Source organism: Cherax quadricarinatus, chromosome 5, assembly GCF_038502225.1.
Source record: "Cherax quadricarinatus isolate ZL_2023a chromosome 5, ASM3850222v1, whole genome shotgun sequence".
Classification (NCBI taxonomy): domain Eukaryota; kingdom Metazoa; phylum Arthropoda; class Malacostraca; order Decapoda; family Parastacidae; genus Cherax; species Cherax quadricarinatus.
Window position 1 is genome coordinate 64,618,885 of NC_091296.1, and position 25,516 is coordinate 64,644,400.

General features: G+C 40.0%; 1 protein-coding gene across 1 annotated transcript in view; it reads left to right on the forward strand.

Annotated features, from left to right (window-relative positions):
• Positions 1-25,516, forward strand: part of LOC128693351 (uncharacterized) — a gene marked incomplete at its 3' end in the record, with an annotated part of 72,313 nt that overhangs the window by 37,814 nt on the left and 8,983 nt on the right. The window contains 7 exon segments of the mRNA XM_070103309.1: positions 17,912-17,975; positions 18,189-18,322; positions 18,962-19,092; positions 20,086-20,248; positions 21,289-21,428; positions 21,960-22,060; positions 24,249-24,370. Of these exon segments, the coding sequence (XP_069959410.1) occupies positions 17,912-17,975; positions 18,189-18,322; positions 18,962-19,092; positions 20,086-20,248; positions 21,289-21,428; positions 21,960-22,060; positions 24,249-24,370 (855 nt within the window).

The window sequence follows — 25,516 nt, forward strand, 5'->3', positions numbered from 1 at the left end:
TTTTCTGTACTCGACTGAAGAAGCCTACTGTGTAGGCGAAACGTTTCGAAATAAAGATACCTAACTGTTGCATATGTGTCTTACCTAACAATCTGTCGGTATTTTATACCATTTTAATGTTCATGAGTCTTGATGTTTCCATTTTCTTCCCCAGCCTTTAAGCCTTTAAGTGAAGACTGACGGGGAACACTGCATCTAAGTTCTCTCAAGATCACTTAGGATGTAGCCCTAACTTCTCAATCCGTCCTTCACATTTTTTTTCACCATGCACGTGAAAATACACGCTCGAAATTTCCGGTAATTGTACGGAAATATAGATTAATATACGTCAACTTAACTTAACCAAGCCTAATTTTGTTTGGAGTAAGCAAGGTCACAATTCGAAAGGTGTTCATAATAGACTAACCTCAGTGTTCTCTCTCCCGTGTCTTGATCCACAACTTGTTGGTATCATATACCAGACACAAATAACCCGCACAATGGGACAGGAACGTCATCATAAGCTTCTCTATCCTATGTGCGAGTTATCTGTGTATTGTTCAGTCATGGTATTGTGCCTTTTTTGTTCTTCATATAGCAGAGTTTCGCCATAAAATCCCCAGGTAAAACGTAGAAACAAAGGGGCTGGTAAATCACGAAATGAAGACATTAAGGTTAACTTGGATGTGTTGGTGCACAGGAGTGTCAGAACCAGAGGTGACAGCTCTAGTGCACAGCACCACCTCGACATTCATCTCCTCCAAGCTAGCTTTCAGTAATGGTGACGCCATCGACGCTTTAGAAGCTAAAGTTTCTCTGCGAATCTAAGTTAAAGAGATTGGTCCTAAGAACAGAACATTTACCGAGAGACTTGAAGATCTGAAAGCCGACTGACATAGGCAGGCTTCCTCGGTTCCATGAAAAACTACGACCCGGAAACCCCATGATCCGAAAGTTTACAAAGACCCATTTCCACAACAGTTCCAACCCAGAACCGCAGCCATTCACCGTTGTGGTCTGGACTTGACCTCCACAACAAGAAGCAGATATATGGCGACAATCTTTATAATTATGGCCATAATTTTTAAAGGGGTGGACCGGTAAACCAGCAGAAGGCCTCTGTCAGATGACGAAAAGCTCCAACGGCAGGTCATTATATGACTAAGACTCTCGTCAGGAAACACTTGCCCAGTTTCCTGACAAACCTTACCTAACCTAACCATATATGGCAACGCTGATAGCTGCCCCTCTGCTGGGTGGAGACGACAACAGATACAAGAATCATAAGATGGTGGCAACATCTAGTGGACACTCTAGCATGGAAAGAAATGGTATAAAATAACGACGAGATAGAAAAAAAGAGACAAATGCACTATAATGCAATCTTTTACACAACCCGCACGCAGGAGAAAGAAACAATGACGACGTTTCGGTCCGAAACATTGTCATAAAGTCGGACCGAAACATGTCAAAGTTTCTTTCTCATGTGTGCAGGTTATTTGTTTATTGTCCCAGTCACGGTATTGCGACTGTGTTCTTAATGCACTCTTTTATTGACAAAATTTCGCTTCATCAGGTCACTTAATAAAGCTCATTGTATTGACGAAATGTTGTCAATAAACGGTAGTAATGTACATATTGCAATTTTCTTTTTCATACCCAAACAGAAAGTCTCCTTCCACAATGAATATAACTTTTTCCAGGAAGAGGACACAAAGTGAAACCTTTCTCCTGGCGTTTGTGGGTCATCTGACCGAGGTCTTTCCTTGGCTTACCGACACGCCTCGTTAATAATTTAACACATCATAGAAATATGTGCTGGATCATCGACTCAACGCAAATCCCTCGTCAACCCCACCACCCCCACCAGGTTGCTACAACGAGGATGAGGATGGTGGGGGGGTTGGGGGTCACACTGGTGCCAGATTTACGCTCAAGTCAGTCGAAGTGCTATCGAGCGTTATTAAAATATCTTCCGTTGGAGACACCGAGAAACGCCAGATAGAACTTCCATGTACTACATAATGCTATCATACGCCGGGCAAAATTTATTGCATCACTAGGAATGTTATCGTATCACACAATGCTGTCGAGTGCTATCGTTTGCCGCGATATATCGTCATATATAGCACACTGTTTACTGGTGGCTATGAAGAATATTGTCATACACTGAGGGAGGGTACACTGCGTCAGTCGTACCGTACACCGTGTACAAGAGTTATCGTATAGGAAAGACGGTTCCGGTGCGATGCGCGGTGACATACATCACGATATATTATCGTGGATCATGAGATGCTTCTCGTCGCCATGCAGCGTTGTCGTACACCGCAATAACATCGTACGTCATTGATTGTCGCTACGCCATGCAGCGTTGTCTTACAACTCAGTAACATCGTACGTTATAGTGTTGCTACAGTCAATTATTATTACAATTATCCAAGCGCTAGAATGTTGCTACGCTACGCAGCGTTATCGTACAGCAAAGAATAATAACGTAAGTCAAGAATGTTTACTGTGTTCCACGGCGATAACAGACTACCTCACCAGACCCTGCACGAACACATCCCTCACGCTAGTCATGGGCTCTTGATTCAAGGAATTTAAGCTGCTTTCCCTTTAGATTAAACCTGAGTACCTTCCATTTCCTGAGAGAGTATTAGTACTTGACACTACTAGCAACACAGGAGAGTGTAAGCACTTGAAACCACTGACAAAAAAGGAGGGTGTAAGCACTTGACACAACAAAGGAGAATGTAAGCACTTGACACCACTAACAACAGAAGAGTGTAAGCACTTGACACTACTTGTGCTTTACAAGGTCGTGTTATTGACTGCTTGCTGCTAGCTTATGCGTGACGTCACTGTTGTGGTATGTAGCTACAGGTCACATTATTGGGTCAAGGTCTATAGTACCCACCAGAAGGCTCCAGGTCCCACTGAGTGGTTTATAGTACCCACCAGAAGGCTCCAGGTCCCACTGAATGGTCTATAGTACCCACGAGAAAGCTCCAGATCCCACTGAATGGTCTATAGCACCTACGAAAAGGCTCCAGGTCTCACTGAATGGTGTAGCACCCACTAGAAGGCTCCAGGTCCCACCTAACAGTACGCACCACTGGTAGTATGCACGAGAAGGCTCCAGGTCCCTCTGAACAGTGTAGTATCATGACACAGCACTGTATCATAACACAGTACTGTACCAAAACACAGTATTGTACCATGACACAGCACTGTACCATGACACAGTACTATACCATAACAGTACTGTGCCATGACAGCACTGTACCATGACAGTACTATACCATAACAGTACTGTACCATGACACAGCACTGTACCGTGACACAGTACAGTACCATGACAACACTGTACCATGACACAGCACTGTATCATAACAGTACTGTACCATGACAGCACTGTACCGTGACACCACTGTACCATGACCACTATACCATGACAGTACTGTACCATAACACAGTACTGTGCCATAACAGTACTGTACCATGACACAGCACTGTACCATAACACTACTGTACCATGACACAGTACTGTACCATAACAGCACTGTACAGTGGCAGTTCTGTACCATGACAGTACTGTACCATAGTACTGTACCATAACAGTACTGTACCATAACAGTACTGTACCATAACAGCACTATACCATGACAGCACTGTACCATGACAGTACTGTACCATAACACGGTACCGTACCATAATACAGCACTGTACCATAACTGATGTACCATGACACAGTACTGTACCATGACACAGTACTGCACCATGACACAGTACTGTACCATAACAGTACTGTATCATAACTACTGTACCATAACACAGTACTGTTCGATGACACGGCACTGTACCATAACAGCACTGTACGATGACACAACATTGTACAATGACACAGCACTACAATGACACAGCACTACAATGACACAGCACTGCACGATGACACAGCACTTTACGATGACAACACTGTACAATGACACAGCACTGTACAATGACACAGCACTACAATGACACAGCACTGCACGATGACACAGCACTTTACGATGACAACACTGTACAATGACACAGCACTGTACAATGACACAGCACTGTACGATGACAGCACTACAATGACACAGCACTGTACAATGACACAGTACTGTACGATGACAGCACTGTACAATGACACAGCACTGTACAGTGACACAGCACTGTACGATGACAGCACTGTACAATGAAACAGCACTGTACAATGACACAGCACTGTACAATGACACAGTACTGTACGATGACAGCACTGTACAATGACACAGCACTGTACAATGACACAGCACTGTACGATGACAGCACTGTACAATGACACAGCACTGTACGATGACAGCACTGTACAATGAAACAGCACTGTACAATGAAACAGCACTGTACAATGACACAGCACTGTACGATGACACAGCACTGTACAATGACACAGCACTGTACGATGACACAGCACTGTACAATGACACAGCACTGTACAATGACACAGCACTGTACGATGACACAGCACTGTACAATGACACAGCACTGTACGATGACACAACACTGTACGATGACACAGCACTGTACAATGACACAGCACTGTACAATGACACAGCACTGTACGATGACACAACACTGTACAATGACAGCACTGTACGATGACACAACACTGTACAATGAAACAGCACTGTACAATGACACAGCACTGTACAATGACACAGCACTGTACAATGACACAGCACTGTACAATGACACAGCACTGTACAATGACACAGCACTGTACTATGAAACAGCACTGTACAATGACAGCACTGTACAATGAAACAGCACTGTACAATGACACAGCACTGTACAATGACACAGCACTGTACAATGACACAGCACTACGATGACACAGCACTGTACGATGACACAACACTGTACAATGACACAGCACTGTACAATGACCACTGTACAATGAAACAGCACTGTACAATGAAACAGCAATGTACAATGACACAGCACTGTACGATGACACAGCACTGTACGATGACACAACACTGTACAATGACACAGCACTGTACGATGACACAACACTGTACAATGACACAGCACTGTACGATGACACAGCACTGTACGATGACACAGCACTGTACGATGACACAACACTGTACAATGAACTGTACAGCACTGTACAATGACACAACTGTACAGCACTGTACAATGAAACAGCACTGTACAATGACACAGCACTGTGTACAGATGACAGCACTGTACAATGACACAGCACTGTACGATGACACAACACTGTACAATGACACGGCACTGTACAGCACTGTACAATGAACTGTACGAGCACTGTACAATGACACAGCACTGTACGATGACACAACACTGTACAATGACACAGCACTGTACAATGACACAGCACTGTACGATGACACAGCACTGTACGATGACACAACACTGTACAATGACACAGCACTGTACAATGACACAGCACTGTACAATGACGCAGCACTGTACAATGACACAGCACTGTACAATGACACAGCACTGTACGATGACACAACACTGTACAATGACACAGCACTGTACGATGACACAACACTGTACAATGAAACAGCACTGTACAATGACACAGCACTGTACAATGACACAGCACTGTACAATGACAGCACTGTACAATGAAACAGCACTGTACAATGACAGCACTGTACAATGAAAGCACTGTACAATGACACAGCACTGTACAATGACACAGCACTGTACAATGACACAGCACTGTACGATGACACAGCACTGTACGATGACACAACACTGTACAATGACACAGCACTGTACGATGACACAACACTGTACAATGACACAGCACTGTACGATGACACAACACTGTACAATGACACAGCACTGTACAATGACAGCACTGTACAATGAAACAGCACTGTACAATGAAACAGCACTGTACAATGACACAGCACTGTACGATGACACAGCACTGTACGATGACACAACACTGTACAATGACACAGCACTGTACGATGACACAACACTGTACAATGACACAGCACTGTACGATGACACAACACTGTACAATGACACAGCACTGTACAATGACACAACACTGTACAATGACACAGCACTGTACGATGACACAGCACTGTACAATGACACAGCACTGTACAACGACACAGCACTGTACAATGACACAACACTGTACGATGACACAGCACTGTACAATGACACAGCACTGTACAATGACACAGCACTGTACAATGACACAACACTGTACGATGACACAGCACTGTACAATGACACAGCACTGTACAATGACACAGCACTGTACAATGACACAGCACTGTACAATGACACAACACTGTACGATGACACAGCACTGTACGATGACACAGCACTGTACGATGACACAACACTGTACAATGACACAGCACTGTACGATGACACAACACTGTACAATGACACAGCACTGTACAATGACACAGCACTGTACGATGACACAACACTGTACAATGACACAGCACTGTACGATGACACAGCACTGTACAATGACACAACACTGTACGATGACACAGCAACCACAGGTTGGTAGTCGTATATCACTGCAGCTGCCTTAGTCAGGATATAAAGATATTGTTGCTTCTTGAAGTTAGACATAAATAAAAAAAAATTCCTGGTAGCGGATGGTTTTCCGAGAACAGGTGATGACTTGGAAACCTGCTGCTGCTGCTGCTGCTGATGGTGGTTTCACCCTGGTGTTTTCTACCTCATATCATCAAAATGTTTTAATATTAGTATTAGTTGTGGGAGAAAGATTTAGTGTGCGGCAGAGGCGAGTTTGAGGATTGGAGTAAAACACACACACACACACACACACACACACACACACACACACACACACACACACACACACACACACACACAGTTACAGTTTTTATTGGTTGAAAGTAGTTTGGTGATATTAAAAAGAAGGAAAATATTGCTTTTTCTTATTGTCTTGCTCTCACCTTCTCTATTCTCTCGCCTCCTTTCCCCGTTTTCTTCCTTTCTTTTTCTCTATAATCCTCACATCCTTCCCCTTGTATATACTAGTGTATATACATATATGTATGTACACTAGTATATACATATACACTAGCACACACACTAGTACATACACTAACACATACACTAGTGCATGCACTAGTACATACACTAGTACATACACTAGTACATACACTAGTACATACACTAACACATACACTAGTACATACACTAACACATACACTAGTACATACACTAGTACATACACTAGTGCATACACTAGTACATACACTAGTACATACACTAACACATACACTAGTACATACACTAGTACATACACTAACACATACACTAGTACATACACTAGTGCATACACTAGTACATACACTAGTGCATACACTAGTACATACACTAGTACATACACTAGTACATACACTAGTACATACACTAGTACATACACTAACACATACACTAGTACATACACTAGTACATACACTAGTACATACACTAGTACATACACTAGTACATACACTATCACACTAGTACATACACTAGTACATACACTAGTACATACACTAGTACATACACTAGTACATACACTAACACATACACTAGTACATACACTAGTACATACACTAGTACATACACTAGTACATGCACTAGTACATACACTAGTACATACACTAGCACATGCACTAGTACATACACTAGTACATACACTAGCACATGCACTAGCACATGCACTAGTACATACACTAGTACATACACTATTATATACACTAGTACATACACTAGTACATACACTAGCACATGCACTAGTACATACACTATTATATACACTATTACATACACTAGTACATACACTAGTACATACACTAGTACATACACTAGTACATACACTAGTACATACACTAGTACATACACTAGCACATACACTAGTACATACACTAGTACATACACTAGCACATGCACTAGTACATACACTAGCACATGCACTAGTACATACACTATTATATACACTAGTACATACACTAGTACATACACTAGTACATACACTAGTACATACACTAGCACATACACTAGTACATACACTAGTACATACACTAGTACATACACTAGCACATACACTAGTACATGCACTAGTACATACACTAGCACATGCACTAGTACATACACTAGTACATACACTATTATATACACTAGTACATACACTAGTACATACACTAGCACATGCACTAGTACATACACTAGCACATGCACTAGTACATGCACTAGTACATACACTAGTACATACACTAGTACATACACTAGTACACTAGCACATGCACTAGTACATACACTAGCACATGCACTAGTACATACACTAGTACATACACTATTATATACACTAGTACATACACTAGTACATACACTAGTACATACACTAGCACATGCACTAGCACATGCACTAGTACATACACTAGTACATACACTATTATATACACTAGTACATACACTAGTACATACACTAGTACATACACTAGTACATACACTAGTACATACACTAGCACATGCACTAGTACATACACTAGCACATGCACTAGTACATACACTAGTACATACACTATTGTATACACTAGTACATACACTAGTACATACACTAGTACATACACTAGCACATGCACTAGTACATACACTAGTACATACACTATTATATACACTAGTACATTAGTACATACACTAGTACATACACTAGTACATACACTAGCACATGCACTAGTACATACACTAGCACATGCACTAGTACATACACTAGTACATACACTATTATATACACTAGTACATACACTAGTACATACACTAGTACATACACTAGTATATACACTAGCACATACACTAGTACATACACTAGTACATACACTAGCACATACACTAGTACATGCACTAGTACATACACTAGCACATACACTAGTACATGCACTAGTACATACACTATTATATACACTAGTACATACACTAGTACATACACTAGTACATACACTAGCACATGCACTAGTACATACACTAGCACATGCACTAGTACATGCACTAGTACATACACTAGTACATACACTAGCACATGCACTAGTACATACACTAGCACATGCACTAGTACATACACTAGTACATACACTATTATATACACTAGTACATACACTAGTACATACACTAGTACATACACTAGCACATGCACTAGCACATGCACTAGTACATACACTAGTACATACACTATTATATACACTAGTACATACACTAGTACATACACTAGTACATACACTAGCACATGCACTAGTACATACACTAGTACATACACTATTATATACACTAGTACATACACTAGTACATACACTAGTACATACACTATTATATACACTAGTACATACACTAGTACATACACTAGTACATACACTAGTACATACACTAGTACATACACTAGCACATGCACTAGTACATACACTAGTACATACACTATTATATACACTAGTACATACACTAGTACATACACTAGTACATACACTAGTACATACACTAGTACATACACTAGCACATGCACTAGTACATACACTAGCACATGCACTAGTACATACAGTAGTACATACACTATTATATACACTAGTACATACACTAGTACATACACTAGCACATACACTAGTACATACACTAGTACATACACTAGTACATGCACTAACACATACACTAGTACATACACTAGTACATGCACTAGTACATACACTAGTACATACACTAGTACATACACTAGTACATACACTAGTACATGCACTAACACATACACTAGTACATACACTAGTACATACACTAGTACATACACTAGTACATGCACTAACACATACACTAGTACATACACTAGTACATACACTAGTACATACACTAGTACATACACTAGTACATGCACTAACACATACACTAGTACATACACTAGTACATACACTTGTACATACACTAGTACATGCACTAACACATACACTAGTACATACACTAGCACATACACTAGTACATACACTAGTACATGCACTAACACATACACTACACTAGTACATACACTAGTACATACACTAGTACATACACTAGTACATGCACTAACACATACACTAGTACATACACTAGCACATGCACTAGTACATACACTAGCACATGCACTAACACATACACTAGTACATACACTAGTACATACACTAGCACATGCACTAGCACATGCACTAGCACGTACACTAGTACATGCACTAGTACATGCACTAACACATACACTAGTACATACACTAGTACATACACTAGCACATGCACTAGCACATGCACTAGTACATACACTAGCACATGCACTAACACATACACTAGTACATACACTAGTACATACACTAGCACATGCACTAGCACATACACTAGTACATACACTAGTACATGCACTAACACATACACTAGTACATGCACTAGCACATACACTAGTACATACACTAGTACATGCACTAACACATACACTAGTACATGCACTAACACATACACTAGTACATGCACTAGCACATACACTAGTACATACACTAGTACATGCACTAACACATACACTAGTACATGCACTAGCACATACACTAGTACATACACTAGTACATGCACTAACACATACACTAGTACATCAATAATACATTTACGAAACATTAAAGTTGTAAACAAAGTGTATATATTTCTGGGAGAAAATAATTCTTGACTGCACATCTATGTTGCCTCTTTGGTTTTCAGGACATTTATAATTTTGCTAAGGTTGATTATCTCGACATTATCCATTAGTTTTTGTTTATTAGTAATTAACCTGACACCGTGATGTATACCAGCGATCTATTGTATTAAATAGTTGTGTGTTATAAGACACGTGGTGATTATTGTCTGATTATAAACATTGATTTGTTGAACTCCAAGAATGTGGCGAGATATATATATATTACCTGGAGTTTACCTGGAGAGAGTTCCGGGGGTCAACGCCCCCGCGGCCCGGTCTGTGACCAGGCCTCCTGGTGGATCAGAGCCTGATCAACCAGGCTGTTGCTGCTGGCTGCACGCAAACCAACGTACGATCCACAGCCCGGCTGATCCGGAACTGACTTTAGGTGCTTGTCCAGTGCCAGCTTGAAGACTGCCAGGGGTCTGTTGGTAATCCCCCTTATGTGTGCTGGGAGGCAGTTGAACAGTCTCGGGCCCCTGACACTTATTGTATGGTCTCTTAACGTGCTAGTGACACCCCTGCTTTTCATTGGGGGGATGGTGCATCGTCTGCCAAGTCTTTTGCTTTCGTAGTGAGTAATTTTCGTGTGCAAGTTCGGTACTAGTCCCTCTAGGATTTTCCAGGTGTATATAATCATGTATCTCTCCCTCCTGCGTTCCAGGGAATACAGGTTTAGGAACCTCAAGCGCTCCCAATAATTGAGGTGTTTTATCTCCGTTATGCGCGCCGTGAAAGTTCTCTGTACATTTTCTAGGTCGGCAATTTCACCTGCCTTGAAAGGTGCTGCTAGTGTGCAGCAATATTATATATATATAATTTATATTATTATTATTATTATTATTATTATTATTATTATGACGAAGTACTGTCTCTAGTGCTTCACTGGGGACTCTCATACTTATTCGATCGGTTTGCAACTTTCATCGATGGTTTAGTGTATTTTGGGTAGGATTTATGGGAGTGTCGACGTGTGTGGATGTTCTCTGTTATGTAGGCCAGTCCCAGATTATTGTTACCTTGTGATGGGTGGAGACAGGCTGCTCTGGTCGACTTTATAATTTCATCTCTATTGTATCCTACTTGAAAGATGGTTGATATATTTAATAGTGTAGATGGCATTTTAAATAATCTATTATTGCATTATTTTGCTTTGATGCTGATGCGGGGCTCTTGATCCAAGAAACTGGACTTATAAATCCTTTACGTGGATCGAATTTGAATGCCGCCCTACCACAGGCGCTATATGACCCCTTCAGCTTTCTGATTAATGTATAACAAATGTGAACGGCATCAATCTTCAATGGCTGACGCAGCGTATGAAATGGATGGATCGTTTCCTGGGTTTAGGCTGTGTAGGCACAAATTTTGCCGGATTCTGTGTAATAACAGGGAAATGCATCTGCTAGTCAACTTTAAGCATTTAGTGCTGATGTATTTTCCTCAAAGTGAACACTCTCTTGATGTTAAGTTGTGTAAGTTATAATGTGCCAATTTTTATTAATCAAATTGGTTTCTGTGAAATAATCGGAGAATGTTTCTTCTGATCAGATATAAGTCAGTGTTCGGTTATCCTAGGATAAATCAATGAGTGATGAGGGAGGGTGGTGAAAGAGGATTGTTATCGATCTGTGCCGTAATGAAGAAACACAACGGAGGGATGAACGGGGACTTGAACGGTGGTCCTTGTATGTAGCAGATCTAACGCTGTACTACTAAGCCACGAAACTTACAGTAGGAAGATTTTATAGCCAACACAGCTGTTATATGGTTGTATCATCGGCACCAACGGTGTCCCTATTGTTTCTTCCCAAGAAGCTTTGTAGGGTATGAGTATAGATGTACCATGAAAACCTCTGGGACTGTGGGAAGTGACAGTACAGTTACGTCTAGTGCTACTGATAATTTCATATAACCAAGCCATAGTTGTGCTGGTTGCACAGTCTTCACATTGTAAGCATTGTGGCTCACTGGTACAGCATTGGGCCTGCTACAGTCAAGGTCAACGGCTCGAGTCCCTGTTCATTCTTCTGTTTATTGACAGTCGTTCCCATACCACGGACGGGGATAAAACCCGCGATCAGAGTCTCTAACCTCCAGACCGTCGCGTTAGCCACTGAGCCAGTCGTTCATTATGACTTATCCTGAGTCTAAGCTCTAGTCATTAACCAACCGTCATCCACTCAGCCAATTCACCAACCCTCCACCACTCAACCACTCATCTAGACAATACCATCAACTGCCCAGACAACTAGTCAATAGATCTAGCGACCAATTAAGTAGCCACTGTGTTTGCTTCATAAGACGGAGACGACCTGGCTCTTGCTACACCACACTCACTATATGTCCAAGTGACTAATGTCTCTACCTTCATACCTGAATAATGGAACATACAAATACATTTGCTACGAGTATGACATAAATCACAGAAGACCTGAATGATTGTCATCGTAGAAGCGAGCCAGAGGAGGACGAATGTTAAGGGGGCATAAGCTGTTGAATGAATGGGGGATTTTGCGTGGAAGAAATATGAGGAGATTAATAGGAGAAGTGTCATCATTGGCTGGGGGTCACTGATGGGGTGCCACAAAAGTCAGTGTTGGCACCGATAAGGTTTCTAATTCGTGAAATAAAATTATGAATGTCTTTGAAGATACGTACGTTTTAATAAGCAAAATCAGAACTGTAATTATGTTGATAAAAAGACACAAGTGCAACTGATGTGACATTTTTATTGTGGCAACGTTTCGCTCTCCATAACGGCTTGACAAAGCTCCTGGAGAGCGAAACGTTGCCACAAAAAGTCACATTAGTTGCACTTGTGTCCTTTTACTTTACAAAATCAGAAGTCATATATATATATATATATATATATATATATATATATATATATATATATATATATCGTGCTGAATAGGCAGAACTTGCGATCTTGGCTTAAATAGCAGCGCTCATCTTGTCATATAGGACAAGTGAAAATTTGTGTATGCAATAATTTCGCCAAAATCATTCTGAACCTAACGAAAAAAATATATTTCACTGTGTTTGTTTAGTATTAAATTATTGTAAACAAATCTAAAATATATATTTAGTTGGGTTAGGCTAAAATAAATTGCGCTTGTTATAATAAGGTTAGGTAAGTTTTCTAAGATACTTTTGGTGCAAAATTATAAATTTTTACATTAACATTAATGAAAAAAATATATCTTTAAACGTATTAGAGAAAATTTTAGAAAGGACTTAATTTTAAATGAGTTCTTGCTAATTGACCAGTTTTACATATTCGGCACGACATATATATATCGAATAGGTAAAACTGGTCATTTAGCAAGAACTCATTTAAAATTAAGTCCTTTGTAAATTTTTTCTTAAACGTTTAAATACATATATTTTTTTTTCATTTATGTTAATGTAAAAATTAATAATTTTGTACCAAAAGAACCTTATAAAACTTACCTAACGTTATTATAACAAGCACAGAACTTGGTAGCAGTTTGTGTTAAGAATAGAAAGTGTAGTTACCTCGACTAATATAGTGATACAAGTCAAACACATGGAAGTTTATGTGGAAATTTGTGCGCATTATAGATTTAAAAATAATGGCAGGCATCCTTAAAACATAGGAGCCATTTTGAATGTTCAAGAGCAGTTTTGGTTTTAGCCTACCAGGTACAAAAAAAAAAGAGATTATATAATATAACTTTTTTTTTATGTACTGAAAATAAAATCGGTGAAGAAATCGGCGGCCATCTTGAAAAATGGCCGCTATCTTGAATTTTCATGCTGCCTGTCAACTAAAATTAACAGTGCCAGTTTTCGTGCTTGTATCAACACCTGAAAGGTACTACTTGCTATTCTAAGAGAGACTTGTGAGTTGAACAACTTTAGCAAAGTTAACAATAGTTGTGGTAAAGTAAAAAAAGAAGAATTGACACCACAAGCGTAGATAAAACTAAATGGATAATAACACACAGACACAAACTACATATCAATACGCATCTGTATACTTATAGAAAGATAACATATAGATATATTTGTAGAAAATTAATGAATATTCTCTAGCAACAAGCTTGTGAAACCATTACGCAGCTTATAAATGAATGCATGAATACGTCCATAAGGTAGTGCTGACCGGGTGCTCGCGTGTCACTGCCATATTGACCATTAAACATTTTTCAGCCAAATTAGGGACTATGCAAGGGCGGGAGAGAAGGTAAACTGGACGGTGTTGTGGCGTCGTTATTAGTGGCTGTTGAGGAAACCAGTTATCGACAGACTTAACCAGCAGTTACATTACGGTGGTACAGTAATTTGTAGCAATTTGTGAGGGAGAAAGGGAATGGGGGTAAGGAGAGTAATTTTTTATTTTCATTTTGCATGTTGGCTTTTTCTTAACTGACCTGTCATAATAAATGGGCCTGCCATATAATAAATGCTCTCCTTCAGGACAAATGGCCTTTATGATAAAAATATTGACGTTTCTGTCATGCTGGTGATAAAGTAAAATGTACAAGCCTTATTTAGGAGCAGTTTGTGTCGCAAAGAATCCACACATACACTAGCAACACTTAAGATGCTATAAGTAACTCTATTGATGTCACAAGCACCTCGAGTATCATTGATGTGTCAGACGATCAGTGTAATGAAGATTCACTTGGCTGTCTGCGCTGTGTAAACAATCTGAAGGAGGAGAATAACACAATTACCTTAGTAATCAAAAAATATAAATGTCGCAAACTTACGTTTGACAATGGAGATCATTCCCGCTAACACACGTGGGTACACACAGCGTGTTTTGGTGGCTCCGTGAAGGGTGTGCGTGAAGCCTGAAAGATGTGAGTGAAGCGTGAAATATGCGCATGAAGCGTGAAAGGTGTGTGTGTGAAGCGTGAAAGATATTCATGAAGCGTGAAATATGCGGCGTGAAAGATATTCATGAAGCGTGAAATATGTGAATGAAGCATGAAATATGTGCATGAAGCGTGAAAGATGTGCGTGAAGCGTGAAAGATGTGCATGAAGCGTGAAAGATGTGCATGAAGCGTGAAATATGTGCATGAAGCGTGAAAGATGTGCGCGAAGCGTGAAAGATGTGCGTGAAGAGTGAAAGCTGTGTATGAAGCGTGAAAGATGTGCATGAAGAGGAAAACGAGTGCATGAAGCGGAAAACGAGTGCATGAAGCGGAAAACGAGTGCATGAAGCGGAAAACGAGTGCATGAAGCGGAAAACGAGTGCATGAAGCGGAAAACGAGTGCATGAAGCGGGAAACGAGTGCATGAAGCGGGAAACGAGTGTATGCAACATGTAAGGTGTGCATGGATCGTGTTAAGAGAGAGAGACCTCCCAGACTAGATCAATGTTAGTGTCACTTAAGAAGAGAGAGAGAGAGAGAGAGAGAGGTACGTCCTTCACGTGGCAACAGCAATAATAAACACGAGTAAGCAGCACTTTGTCAACATGGAAAAAAACATTATTCTTGGATGCTAAAAAAACTGTCAGATACAAGGAACATAGTACTGCCACGTGTGTGTGTGTGTGTGTGCGTGTGCGTGTGTGCGTGCGTGCGTGCGCGCGCGCGCCCGGTCATGTAAATGCACACGTGTGTGCGTGCGTGGAAATGTTTCATTGGGAGTCTTGCATATGCATGAGCGTGGGTGGGGGAAATTAAGTGACGATGAGGGAGGGAGAGAGAGAGAGAGGTATACTGGAAAAGAGATAACAGAGGACTTTACAGTGATAGCAAGATGACCCTCTTAAGATTTAACAACCCTGTCTATCACTGTTTTGTGTGAAGACAACAGAAGTAGTGTCGCTAGAATAAAGAGAAGGCTCTCTGCCCACCCTTCACTCCCTCCGGCCACACTGCCGGCATAAGTGGGGGAAGACAATTCCAATGATTTATTGAACGATAAAGAAGAAATTTTAAGTTTGGACATGGCAACTCTATTGCTACTATTGTTACTGTGACAGCTACTACCACTACTATTGTGACAGCTACTACTACTGTGACAGCTACTACTACTACTTTGACAACTATTACTACTATGACAGCTGCTGCTACTACTACAGTTAGTACTGCTACAAATACTACGACCACTGCAACTACCATGAAAGTTTCAAATATTCGAGGCAGGTTGCTAATGCAGTATAAGTCCGACTCCACCTTAAGCACACCCAGCTTGATCCAGTGTACCAGAACACCAAATACACCTCACCTTAACTATGCTATTTAGTTTATTTCCCCAAATTATACAAACTAGGATGATAAACTAGAGAGGCTGCAGAGAAGGGCAACAAAGCTCATAGATTCATGACCCAATTTATCCTGTGAAGAACGACTGAAAGCACTGAATTTGTCGGTTGCCGCTTCATTATACCAGACTGTCCACTCATCTCTCGTCCTCCTGTCTCCTCTGATTATTATCATTTTATCGCTTGGAAATACATATTTTTATTTCGGTATTTTAATTTGCGTAAATATGGAGGCTTGCGTGTGAGTTAATGGGTTTTCTTTTTAAGGTCTCAGCTACTTGGAATTCGTACGCGAGTCTGTGTGCGTATTGGAGCAGTTGAATAATTTAGTTATGAAAGAAAGAGAGGCAGGTGAAGATTACATCTTCTGACAACAGTAGACTATTAGTGTCAAACTTGTGTTTTTGACTAATTGAACCGGCGGGTTATTCAGTGATATTCCAAGTGGTATCTATGGTAACTAATAAATGCTAATAGAACGCAGGTAAATACACTGTTGTAGTCTTGATATAATCTGTCTAATATACAGTGTGAGTAGCAACACATGAATAACAATAAAACGGATGATGATAATAATAATTATATAGTAATTATGATAATAGTAATTATAATATTAATTATAATAATGGTAATAAAATAATTATAATAAAACAATAATAATGATAATAAAAATAAAACATAATTTTAAACGAAATATTGATTTTGATAATTGGTGTTTTATTCACCACGACCTTTCGCTGATAATTAAAAAAAATAATGGGCACAACTTAGAGTTTTTACACAAGCCTTGTGCATCATGACAGTCCTCAAGAATGCGGTGTTAGGCGCCAGCCTATCCACTAGAATTTGGGCCTGCAACTCTAACATAGGTCAGGTGATGCTGCGTCTCTAATATCGGTGTTTCTTCTGCAGAATCTAACAAGTGTGACGCTGCTCTGGGCCTCGCAGATGGCACCATTCCTGACTCCAGCTTCACGTAAGTAATATACATATATATATATATATATATATATATATATATATATATATATATATATATATATATATTATATATACATATATATATATATATATCCTTGAAAAGTTTTATTTCTTTTACAGAAAATAAATATTGTATATAGTAATTATTATTCATCGAAATAATTATTATTAATTGTTTTATAGCTAAAAGTTTCTTTGTATATTGCAGGTCGTCGGTGTCAAACAGTACCCCAGAGGAAGCTAGACTCAATGGCAATGGTTCATGGTGCTTCCTCATGCCCCTTGACCCAAGAAAAGAGGTCACCATCACCATTGACCTGGGAGAAAACAGACTCGTCTCTGGTAGGTCCCGTATTTACCTGCAGTCCTTGATAAATTTGGAGGGTTGAGCTAAAGTTCTTGACTCCTTGTTTTAACCTGCTCGTCTTTTGTTTTAAATTCGCAAAGGGTTCTAAAGCTTCTATTAAGTTCATCTCTGGTTCACTCCACTTCTTATGCACCTTGACGCTGGGTGTATAATTCCTTACATCTGTGTTTTTCACCCCGGTGTTCTGTTTCCATCTGTCTCCTCGTCTCGTTCCCTGTCATCTGTGTTTCCTCGTCTTGGTTCCTGTCTCCTCGTCTCGTTCCCTGTAATCTGTCTCCTCATCTTGGTTCCTGTCATCTGTTTTTTGCTGTTTTCACCTCATACTCATCACATTTGTGTCATTAACCTCTCTTTTTACCTTCTGTACGTTCACGTTTCATAAATCCTCTGTTACCCTTAGTACCTACAATGGGAACCTTTATTCTGATTTATATTGTAACGTACCAGACATTAACAGTTAGGTAGCATGTCTGGCTCATGCATAACACAGGACTGAACCTCCGCTTCTGTTTGTGTTTAAGGACCACACTATTCACCTTTAGTTCTCCGCATAAATAACGGTAGTTATAACAACAATAAAGTTAATAATACACTGTGACGTGTTATTGTTGCAGGCGTGCAAACGCAGGGCCCGCCTCTCAGCCTCTACAATAAGACTTACTACTACCACATTGGCTTCAAACTCCTCAGTTCCACTAACGCAGACGCTGAAGAATGGGTAACCTGCTGCGACCGTGACATGCAGGTGAGTAGCAGGGTGGTAGATAGCATAATCTTTACATGTAAAACACTTTAAAAATAGGTACATAATCTGTGCACTAAAGTTATAACTTACTGGCGTGAGAGAAACAGAGGAAGTGCGATACAAGCTTAATGATAGGTAGAGATACCCATAGTACTATTAAAGAATTCTTAACATCCGTTGCCCAAAGCATATAAAAGAGTACTTACTGGTATAAAAGTAGAACTCTAGCGGAAAGTAAACAAATTCCTGAAGGAGGAAGTTCATCAACCAGGCTGTGTTGGCTATAACAGGCTGCGGACTGCAGATAGTAATTACATGCTTCGTCAGGCAGTCGCTAGTAAAATCTGGCCACGGACCGGGTTGCGAGAGTGGCAAAACTTTAAACCTTTTTTAAGTAAGTCCTTTCATTTTACACTTAAGTGAATGAAACAGACCCATTTGCTATAAATGTTAAATCATGGAGTTGGAAAAAGAAGGCATTCTTTGGATTAGTAACCCAAAAGTTATTAACCCAAGAAAACCAGTCTTTTCCTAGGCGAGACACACATCAATCGACTAACACCTGGAAACTTATTTACCGCTAAGCGGACAAAGATAGCAGCAGTAAGGAGACTTGTCTATACGTCTCAATCCATCAGTGAATCAAACTCACGTCCTTTTAGTCGTGAGTAGAAAGTTCTAACACTGCTACTGTGCAGGACCCTTAATATCACTCTTCTCACAGTTCCTAGTTGCTGGTGCCGCGGGGGCGTTAATCCCCAGAAGCATCCTTCACGTACCCATCAGATAACCTTACCTTGTTTCCACAGTTCCTGGCTGCTGGTGCCGCGGGGACGTTGACCCCCAAGAAGCATTCTTCAGGTCCCATCAGATAACCTTACCTTGTTGTTCCCACAGTTCCTGGCTGTTGGTGCCGCGGGGGCGTTGAGCCCCCCAGAAGCATTCTTCAGGTACTTATCAGATAACCTTCTTCCTACCTTGGTGTTTCCACAGTTCCTGGCTAGTGATTCCCTGACGCAGGCCAACGTGATCACTACCCACCCGCTGCCTTCGCTGCTGCTGGTGCGTCATCTTCGCTTCCGCTTCATCACAGACATCCGCTCCATCGGCAACAGCACCAAGTGTCTCAGACTCGAAGTGCTGGGCTGTCCTCGAGGTCTGTCCAGCACGCTGCTTACATTAATCCTTAGTTGTAGTTGTTGGAAGACGCAGTCGTTATAATAGTGATATTATTAGTTGTATTAGTAGCAATAGTTGTTGAAATTTTATAAGAAATATAATAGTTTTACTAGTAGCAGCAGCAGTAGTAATAATAGTGGTCGTAGCAACAGGGTCAGTAGTATTAGTAGTAGTAGTAATAGTACAATAGCTATAGAAGCAGTAATAATAGCAGCAGCAGTAGTAATAGTAGTAGTACAGTAGTTTTAGTAGCAGCTGTAGTAGCAATAGTGTAACTGTACTAATAGTACGTATAAGCAGAGGTAATAGTAGTAGTAGTATCAGTAGTGGTAATAGTATACTTTCTCTTCAGTCGCCTTCCTTCAACATTGCTATAACATGCTGGGTATTTATAAACGATCAAAACACCTTATAATTAAGGCCAATAGTATTTTACACAAGAAGAACTTTTACTGCATTTGGGCAATGATAACTAGCACGGGGAGTGAATGATAACTTCTAAATGCGGTAATAACAAGAGTTGATGGTGGCAGTGCAGGATTAACTAGTTGAGTTCAAATATGTTGGTCCTATTGCAGATGTTCACTCACTGGATGAGTCGTACTGATCCATGAATACTATTCACCGTTCATCTGGAGGTATATTTACTCACTAGATGAGTAACGTTTCATAATAAATTCATCGTCTCACCTTTGTTTAGTCTTACATCAGGGACAGTGATGGTCGCATCTCATATGTTACACGGGAATAACAGTGCAATTTAACCACTTTAGAAGGGCATTAGATTCCAAGCACTTGCACGATCTCTCCACCTTCAGATTACGAGTGAGAGATCATGAAACCGCATGGAATTGAATTCCCTTCCAAAGTAGCTCAATTACATATTTAGACATCACTTGTTTCTCGTGATCTTGTTTCACGAATATCAACGCCTCAATACGCCACTATACTAACTTTTTAACCCATCTTTCTGCATCTGATCGCATTTTCCGCCCATGGATCACATCAACGACCCAGGAGTGGAACCTACAACCAGTGTAGAGTTGGAGGTGGAGCCCAGTGGATGGGTGGTGGCTATGTGGAGACTTCCTCTGGTCCTGATGCCTCTAGCAGACGGCTCTCTCACCGAAGTCAACCTTACTGCCTCGAATTACATTGTGAGTGGATGACCACATTGATTATTTTTACTCCTACAGTGATTATTATTATTATTATTATTATTATTATTATTATTATTATTATTATTATTATTATTACTTATTGTCGTTACTGTAATATTAATATATAAGTAAATACAGGGGGAATGAAGCTCACAGGAACTTTACCGTTTGTGATTTTTTTTTTCATTCAGTTCTGAATTGCTAACCTTGGGATCTTTACGTCGTGTGACTCCTGAACCTGTTATAACCTTACTCACTTTTAGCCCTAAAGTTCTGCACTGTGTTTCATGTCTCATCTAAACTTACAAACATTCTCTGAACTTAAAACTTTCTATCAAAGCTTCGTCTGGGTTTTCTTGCTGCAAACCTGCCACTCGATTTAACTTTCCGAACCTTGACCTCTGACACCTGACCATGCCTTCTTGTCTCTTTTCTTAAACCTCTTCATTGTGACCTCTGACTCGACCTTTTTTTTTTAACGGTACATCTCTTCTATGTGAGGTGTGACTCCTTGATGTGTCCCCACAGGTTCAGTTGCACCGTAGCGGCGGTGGTGAGGAGAGTCTGATGGTGGAGACCAGAGTGCAAGCTCTTCGCTACATGAGGCCAGCACCACTCTGGGGAGCCATGTATGTTGTTCTTCCCTTCTACACACATAAGCGCACGCACACACACACACACACACACACAAGAGGTCACAATTGGAAGTTGAAGACTCAGATGAATCAAAGGGATGTTAGGAAGTATTTCTTCAGTCATAGAGTAGTCAAGCCGTGGAATAGCCTAGAAAGTGAAGTAGTGGAGGCGGGAACCATACATAGTTTTAAGGCGAGGTATGATAAAGCTCATGGAGCAGGGAGAGAGAGGACCTAGTAGCAATCAGTGAAGAGGCGGGGCCAGGAGCTGTGACTCGACCCCTGCAACCACAAATAGGTGAGTACAAATAGGTGAGTACACACACACACACACACACACACACACACACACACACATACATGTGCAATTAGTTAATACATCGCTTCACTAAATAAAACAAAGTCACGCGTGTTTCTTATCAACATTTATATTAAAAAGAAAAGTATGTCGTGTTTTACTTGCGTATAATATAGCACTTTCCAAATATAAAACGCGTTCCTAGTGTAGAATGAAATTAGCTCTGAGGCACCCACACCATCGTATGTCCTCGGATCACGGTAAAACACCTAGCTTTGCTGGGTGCATGATCTTTGTAGGATTAGGTAGTCCTGTGGGTTAGAGCGTCGTGTGATTTTCGCTCCCCATGAGGCGGGCCAAAACAACACTGGTTCGAGTCCTCAGCTAGTCGCAGTGTTTTTATTATTGATTAAACACCACTCGTTCGTGGTTACAATAATATATATATATATATATATATATATATATATATATATATATATATATATATATATATATATATATATATATATATATATATATATATATATATATATATTGTGTGTGTGTGTATGTCATGCTGGCAAGACAGTGATAAAGTGAATGATGAAATTTTTTCTCTTTCGGGCCACCCTGCCTTGGTGGGACTCGGCCGATGTGTTAATAAATAAATAAATATATATATATATATATATATATATATATATATATATATATATATATATATATATATAATATATATATATATATGAAGATAAGTCAGATATATATTTCCTTCGTATACTGAATAGCAGAAGCTGATCTGGCGTTACTTCAACTGAGAAAAAGTTTCAGAGTAGGTATTTTGCTTCACGTCTTTGTTTACTCTCGAGTTATGGTTGAAACATTGATGATCATCAGCAGACATTAATATAACTTCACATTTGAGGTCACTGTGTCTCTGGCAGAGCATTCCTTTCTGCCGTTTGCATGGCAACGGGTAAAATAACAGACTGACTTAAAAAACATATTTTGTTAACATGAACAGTTGAAAACAAAGGTCAAATGTATTTTTTTTAACGGTGATCGGTGCCCAGACGCAATATTGCTGGAACAAATGTATTTGTATACTATTATTTAGACACACAATATATTGTGGCAGTAAAATTGATAATGACAGATCTAACGCGTGTGTGTGTGTGTGTGTTGAGTGCTGTTAGTACTTACGGTGAGTGGTTTTAACGATCGCAGTGCTAACAGCTGCCAGCGTATATCTTACATCTTTATTATTTTGTATATTCACGAGTTCTTTGTTAACCTCCGGTGATACAACGTCTTAAACATAACCCCGATAGTTAAATTAGTCCAATTGTCAATACCACTCCAGCCACAAGAATGATATGCTATAAATGGTAGCCTCGGGGACATTTGCAAGCACCTGTTTTAGTCCCAGGGTGCTGAATAAGTGGAACGCACAGCTTCACGACTAGATATCATTGGGCTCGTGGTGAAGAGCATCAGGAAGATCTTGACGCTGTGAGAAACCGTGTCACCTGGATTACTTACCCCGAGGAAAGCATCTCATGTGGGATGACTTCCTTTTAGGAGGGTGGAGGACCTAAGAACACAGAGGAGCAACTAAAGTAGAGTTAATGATCCATGCTACTGAAGCTAGGTCCTACCCACATCTCTAATCTATGTGCTCGTTTCAGTGTCACTGTTTCATTGACATTGCTTGGTGCTCTCATCACACTGCCTGATGCTCTTTTCAGTGCTCTCTTCAGCGTCACTGCTTGGGAATGTGTTCCACTCGTTCTCAGCTCTTGTGCCAAATAAGTGCTCTCCCATGTCGTTTCTAAATATAAAGTTATGTTAAACTTTCTAAGTAGTGGTAGTAATGGGTGTTGTGTGTATGTGTGTGTGCAGGTACAACGTGTCTCTGGTGTGTGTGTATCAAGGCATCAACATGACGTGTGGGTCAAACAACATTGAGGCAGTCCTGGAGGTGTGTGACTCGGAGGTTGTTACCTGCAGTTCCAGAGAGAAAGGTAGGTCCTGATGTTCCCAGGAAGGATACTGTACCCATGTGAGCTCTCCATTTCTTACTGTGAACTCATAGGATCAATATAGTTATTTACATGGAGCGCTAAATCAGTGTAGGTCATTCATTGCAAGGAGTGATTGAGGCTCGATCCTCCGTCTACTTGCCTAGTTGAGATGTTGGTGAGTGCCTGAAAATCAGTTAAGCTGTTTTATCAATAAATAATTCAGGATTATTGTAATAAATTCTGGGCAGTAAGATGGATCATTTAACAAAGCAGGTTGAGAGACCAACGGAGGGATATTTATGGTAAAATCGGAACATTTACAGTCACCCACGCGTGTAAGGAATTGAAGTCACACAACAGCTATGAGGATCCCGCAGCTTGTGTCCTGATCTCCGATCTTCACACCAAAATAGTGAAAATAGACAGTTGTCACAAGAGTTGTTATTTTTCTCCTCTGCTTTATCGGAGTAAAGTTGCCACATATATAACAAAAAAGCTACTATCGTTTAAGCAACTACGAATCATTGTAGTTTTACAACTTGTCAGCTGAAAATACCACTTTAAAAAAACATACAGTTCATTAGTAATAAAAATCTCATAAATCCACGAAATTCAAGCAAAACCCTAAATAATCATCCATAAAATGACCAGACACTCTATCTATTATCTAGAGTCTAGACAATAAAATACATGAAAAGTAATTGAGGGTGAGGGTGAGAGTTCTATTTTACAGAAGCTAGGCTTGTTGGAGCAGAACCAGGTTCATATTTGAACGCAGCTTCCCAAAAACTAAAAACGCATGAACAGTAGGGTTTGTTGACCAGTGTAATTAATATACTTTTTAAATTATTGACTTTGTGAATTATTGATCGTTGAGTAATGTCAGGTGGATAATGATTTACTGGAGGTTATGAGATAAATTTGTTGGTAATTTATGGTGTATTTGTATTGATTGATTCTTAGTTCTCTTGAAGCCTCGTGTTAATATTTTATAACAATTGACGGAATTATTACAGAAAAAAAGATATACCAGAATATTACGATACATCATAGTATTGCGACATATCGGAATATTATGATGTATGACAGTACTGTGAAATTAAAATATTGTGCTATGTAAGAGTATTACGATATATAAGAATATTG